This window comes from Microtus ochrogaster, chromosome 4 (assembly GCF_000317375.1).
Source record: "Microtus ochrogaster isolate Prairie Vole_2 chromosome 4, MicOch1.0, whole genome shotgun sequence".
In the NCBI taxonomy this organism is placed as follows: domain Eukaryota; kingdom Metazoa; phylum Chordata; class Mammalia; order Rodentia; family Cricetidae; genus Microtus; species Microtus ochrogaster.
In genome coordinates this window covers 91,559,629-91,565,904 of record NC_022011.1, presented here as the reverse complement: position 1 = coordinate 91,565,904, position 6,276 = coordinate 91,559,629, and the positions used below count along the sequence as shown (strand labels likewise).

Here is a 6,276-nt window from a genome sequence, read left to right as displayed (position 1 = left end):
GAGTTCGAGACCAGCCTGGTCTACAGAGCTAGTTCCAGGACAGGCTCCAAAGCCACAGAGAAACCCTGTCTCGAAAAACCAAAATATATATATATACATATATATATGTATATATATATATACACACATATATATATATATATTGTCATATATATATATATATGACAAAATATTTATATTCTACTTATAAGGAGACAACTTAATAGAATTAAGCTGCCTTACTTGAGTTCCAGCCTTCATCGGGTTGCCAAGATCACACACCACCTGCCGGGTTTGGTTTTCTGTCTTAAATGCACAGGAGAGTCTTGCTAGGGCCTTTACAGACAAAAAATAAATAAATAAATAAATAAATAAATAAATAAATAAATAAACAAACAAATAAATAAATAGAAGCGGGGTTGGGGAAAGTAGAAAGAAAATAATAGTCAAAAAAAGTCAAAACTATAAAGTTCATATTCAATACTGTGTATATATTTAAATTCCTTTTTTTATGAAGCAAATAAATCTATTTGAGCAATTAGAAAAGAAATCCGGAGCTGTGGACAACTGCACTGGGTAAACGTACGGGCGACAGAAAGCTCCCTGGAGGACTCGGATTCTGACCATAGGGCCTCTGACTAGAAACACGATGAGCAGGTTTAGAGACCTTATCTAGCTGACCTCATGTCTCAGATGCTTGGCTGGCAAACCTAGTAATTCCATATCAATTATTCAAGGTATTGGCCTGAAAGGAATTATTTAAGACATGCACTCTATTGCCCAGCCATTTAGTCTTAGAATGCCTAGGCTTGGGCTTCACTAACTAGGGACTACCCCATAAATGTTAAAAAAGACTGCGCTCTGGGTTTCCAAGAGGCTGCTTGCTTACTTCATTGTTCCTGACAACCCCGATGAAATCAGCCTGCGGCGGGATGGAGACGATGAGCTCCGCTTCGTAGGCGCCCTCCCCCTGGTTCTGCGCCTTCACGGTCAGGGTCAGAGGGTTGTCGTCCCCAATGTAGAGCTTCTTCTGATCACTGCAAGTTAATTCAAATCCAACAGTGAAGAAGACTACATGGGGAGCGTGCGACTGTTCAAAGAAACGGGAGCTAAGACACCGCACTGACATCTTGCCCTGTCTCACAGCTCAGGAGAAACCCGAAACCAGCGCGCTGCATGCCCAGTCAGTGCTCTTCTCTGGGAGTGAACGCTGAGGCCAGTCACAAACCACTGCTCTCTACAGGCAGTGACCAAAGTCACATTACAACTGGGCGTGTGCTTTTAATTCCTTGGTGCTCTTGCTAAACGATGAACTAGTCAGTCTTTCGTCCTAATCCCCACGACAATCTTCCCCGTGTCATCTCAAGTGGCAAGGACATCCCTCAGTTCAGGCCATGCCCACACTGAAGCAGATCGAGGCAATTAGTAGGGGCTCAAGGCACAACCAAACCTAATTGTCATAAATCTGCCCAGACAGGCACCTAGCGAAAATATACTAGGTATTTATTTTAACCATGGTATTAATTGCTTTATTTTGAAGAAAATCATGTATTATTCTTTACTGGTAGTTTTTCTCCTTAAAAACATTACCATTTTTAATAGAAATTTAAATGCTTTTCCATTTAACTTTCTTATATTTCATATTTACTGTTTGGAGTAAAACTTACCTGTCTACAGAAACTTCCAGTTTAGGCTTACAGACATTGTCTTCCCCACAGTCAAGTAGAATATGAGCCTAAAAGAAAAATATTTTACTATTTTCTATATGGATTCTGGCCACTCATCTTTAAACATGGAGTGCAGGCAATCAAGAATAAGGGGAGAAAATAGAAGTGCTGAGAATTTTGTATATCTCAGATCAGCTGTTAACATTTTGGAGTGAAATCTAGTACAAGAAAGGAGGGTTCATTTTAACTGTGCCCTTGTCTGAACTGAATGAACTGAGACAAAATAACTCCTCATTCGGACAATGGCCTCCATTGCTATCACAGAAACTGGCTGCAAGCATCAAGTAAGGAGAAAATGGTCAAATGAGCCCAGCATGTACAAACCCATTGGGAAAGAAAAGAAGAAACCAGTAGTAAAATGATAAACCTGACGAAAATAGCAAATAGTCTAAACTTGGTTTTGGTTAGTTTTGTTGTTGTTGTTGTTGTTTTGTTTGTTTTTGTTTTGTTTTGAGTTTTTTTTTTAATCTGGCCAAGGAAATGTACCATAAAGAACAGTGTGAAAAAAAAAAAAAACTCAAAAGAAAGACTGCAAGAACACAGATCTTGGCCAAAGGCATAGAAGGAAAAAAAACACGGGGGAGGAAAATAAAGGCAAAGTCATTCTTGGTTTATTTGTTGCTATTTTAGTGAGACTTTGTCTCAAAAAATAGTAACAATAATGATAAATATTTCTAAAATAAATCTAAAACTATAGAGAAAAAACAATTAGAGCCCATATATCAAAACGCATACTATCATGCACAGGGAAAAAGTTATTTCTGAATAAACTACCACACAGAGAAGCTCGCGCATCAAATGAACCATCAGTACAACATCCACCCACCCCAAATATCAACTGTGAACACAGAACCATGTGCACAAGTCTATTTCTCCTCTGGTTTCTTTCTTTTATTTTTTAAGTTTTTTGAGAGAGGATTTCTCTATTGTCTGTCTCTCCTGGAACTGACTCCGTAGACCAGGTTGGCCTCGAACTCACAGAGATCCACCTGTCTCTGTCTCCCGAGTACTGGGATTAAAGGTGTGCGCCACCATTGACAGACTTTCACTGGTTTCTTTAGTTAAAAATCTACCAACATATAAAAAACAATCCCTTATGGTATTTAAGAACACAAACTGTAAAACCTTAACAAAAGATCAAAGAATGAGATAAGAATAAATTGGGAAGTGTTATTACCTGCCGACTGACATTGGCAGGAGTGAACTGGTTCAGAATGGGTTGCAAGCCTGTATTGTCGGCAGCGGTCCTCTGGTCCAACCGATACTCCATAAAAATAGTGATGGGAGTGAGTTTGTCTCTAAATTCAGATTCATCCTGAAAGAAAAGGGCTTCACGTTAAAGATGACACCAACCCAAACTACTGGGAGAAACCCACAGCTCCAGAGAAGCCACAAAACCAGCCGAATTCATCATTAGAACCTTCAATTCTAACCTCTGGACCACTGTGGCAACTGTAGTAAGCATGACGTGAAACTCACGTGGCTGTCCAGTAAGAACTATTCAGCAGGTTTTGTTTCCTAATGTAGAACTTGACTCACAAAAATGCCTACGAAGCACGTTAATTGTCAACCCAAGTTCTCCGGGGAAACCACACGTGTACATCATAGCCTGCCAAGAGCTGGCCCCTGCCAATTAGGAGGAGATGTAATACTGCAGATTGAGAACTGGGGTTGTCATAAATATCAACTCTTAGCTATAAACCTCGGCATCCGGCTCACTTCTGTGACTGCTAGATGAAACGATTGGAATTCATCCGTGAGCTGGTGGACTCTCAACTCCAGCAACCAAAGAACAAGATAAAGTTCTACATCCTGTAGATATTCCTCCCTTATTAAAGATGACAACTGGACTCTACAGAAGATATTACACTGCCCTTTTTATCTCACGGATGGGATGGCCCGGACAAACTCCCTTTGTTCTGTGTCTGTAAAAACACACACAACCCCACCTAGACTCTGCTCCAGGGGAGGAGGCTTCCAGGCCATGGTCACCCACATTCCCAGAACACGTTATTTTCTTGTCTTCTTTTAAAGGGAGCTGTGATTTTATGTCCCCATGTAAAGTTGGCACTCAGGCAACTGCCCAACATAGAAACAGGACACTAAAGCAGCTTTAAGTCATCCAGCTTCTTCCTTTCCCTTTCCACCTTCCCTTCCCGTCTCAGCTAAGAGCTGATGAAATTCAGTTTGCCAGTCCCTACGTGCTCTATCGACCAAGCTGGTCTCAACATATTTTATGGCCTATAATAATGGACGATATTGATATACCTGATTTGCTGGTGTCACATTTTATATAGATCTGATAAACACTGCATAAGTACTGACAACAGTGTACTCTTCATTTTTCTTTCTCTTTTGGCTAACTGGAAATAAGCTCACACATAATCCGTGATTTTCTTTTGATTTAACACTTTGAGCCTCATCCATATCTCCAAGATGAATCCACACTGCACATTAACAGGTTATCATATGACAGTTTCCATTCTTCTGTCTAAAACTCCTTGAGTGATTTGGATTTGGTTTTGTTGCAGTGATGAATCTTATAAATGGTGACGAGATTCACCAGTTTCTGTGTCACAGCGCTATTCATTATCCTAAATCTTCCTAACTACTAAAGGGTCATCAGCCAAGAGTGGATTTCCATCCCTCACACCCAGACTAGTGAGCAGACACTGGAAGACTTCAATTAAATTTAAATTTGGATCTGTTCACATTCCTGACTTAAGATGTTTGCCTCTCCGGTCTCTTAAGTCCTGAATGCTTCTTCAGATCAGAGGGCTTTGCTTGCTTGTTTGTTTGTTTCTTGCATCTAAGTAAGATGCTCAGGTGTTTTCCCTTCCTTATTTATGTGAAATGTTCTTCTAAATTCTAAAGTCTTATGCTTCTTTGGGTAAAGATTTCTTAGGGGCACTTGGGCTGTGGAAGCAGGAGAGTCATGGACTCAAGGTGATCCTCAGCTACAAAGTAAGTTCAAGGCCAACCTAAATGACAGGAGACACTGTCTCAAAAACAAATAAAACCCCAAAACTATTTTCAATGAAAGTTTCACTATTAAAATAACAATAGAATCATTCATATAAAGATATGAGTATATTATGAATATATATAATCATTATATGAGTATATATAATATAAAGATATGAGTTATCCTATAGCTATTGGTTCCTCATAGTTTCTTTCTTTTTTGTTTTGTTTTGTTTTTTGAGACAGGGTTTCTGTGTGTGTAGCTTTGGAGCCTGTCCTGGAACTTGTTCTGTAGACCAGGCTGGCCTTGAACCATTAGAGATCCACCTGCCTCCACCTCTGCCTCCCAAGTGCTGGGATTAAGAAGTGCGCCACCACCACCCATCCCAGTTTTTCATATCTTCTTATGGCAGGTGTGTTATGTGTGTCTAAGATTCCTATATGTTGATACATAGTCATTCAAGAATTTCTGTAATTTCAGTCTCAATTTTATCTATCATTATGTCCCTTTTAAATTTCAAATTTTAGGTAGGTGTTCATTTTTGCAAATTTATCAAACATTTCACACAAATTAAGTAGCACTTAAAGTACACATATGTTTTTCCCTATATTCTACTTCCACAATAGTCCGTTGTGACATATTTTCAAGACAGATAAAAATAAATTTCTGTTATGATCACTTTCACCAAAGACCGCATTTCTGGTGTTTTTTTTTTTTTTTTCAGAAAAATCACTTTTCAGCCAATTTTTCAATTACTGATTTCTGAAGTGGTTTGGATATGAAGTGTCCACCACAGGTCTATGTGGTACAGGCTTTGGTGAAACGGGGAGGTGACAGAAGCTTTCAGAAGTAAGCCTAAGGGCTGGAGGGATGGTTCGGTGTTAAGAGCATTGGCTGTTCTTCCTGGGGGACCTGGGTTCAATCCCCAGTACCCACATGGTGGCTCACAACCATCTGTAACTTCAGGTCCAGGAACAGATGCCCTCTTCTGAGCACCATAGGCACCAGGTGTGCACTTGGTACACAGTCACTTGTGGAGGGAAAACACCCAAATACATGAACTTTTTTTTTTTTAAATACATGAACTTTTTAAACAGTCAGCCTAGCAGGAGATCTTACTATTTGGGATATGCCTTTGAAGGGATTGTAAGAAGCTGGCTGATTCTCTCTTTCTTTACTTCCTGGCCATGAAACATGAGGGGGTTTTTGGTTGTTGTTTGTCTTTTTCTAAAAATGAATTTTATGGGGCTGGAAAATGGCTCCTTAAAGAACATCAAAGCCTCGAGTTCAGTTCCCAGCACCCACATGGCAGCTCACAGGAGTGTGTGGCTACAGTTCCAGGATTTGGTGCTTCCACGGCACCAGGAACATGCATGGCACATACACATACGTGCAAGCAAAACAATCATATGCAATAAATAAAAAAAAACAGATAGAGAGATAGATTGGTGGGTGGGTAGATAGATAGACAGATAGACAGATAGATGATAGATACATAGATGATAGACAGACAGATGATAGACAGATAGAAAGATAGATGATAGATAGATAGATAGATAGATAGATAGATAGATAGATAGATAGATAGATAGATAGATACATACA

The 6,276-nt window shown here is 39.6% G+C and overlaps 1 protein-coding gene across 2 annotated transcripts in view; it reads right to left on the bottom strand.

Moving 5' to 3' along the window:
• The window catches only part of Itgav (integrin subunit alpha V), a 72,769-nt gene that overhangs the window by 13,759 nt on the left and 52,734 nt on the right, over positions 1-6,276 (bottom strand). For both annotated transcript variants that reach the window (XM_005346651.3, XM_005346652.3), the window contains exons 18-21: positions 2,884-3,021; positions 1,647-1,714; positions 869-1,016; positions 223-315 (exon numbers count right to left, since the gene is read on the bottom strand). In XM_005346651.3, the coding sequence (XP_005346708.1) occupies positions 223-315; positions 869-1,016; positions 1,647-1,714; positions 2,884-3,021 (447 nt within the window). The remainder of the gene's footprint in view (positions 1-222; positions 316-868; positions 1,017-1,646; positions 1,715-2,883; positions 3,022-6,276) is intronic.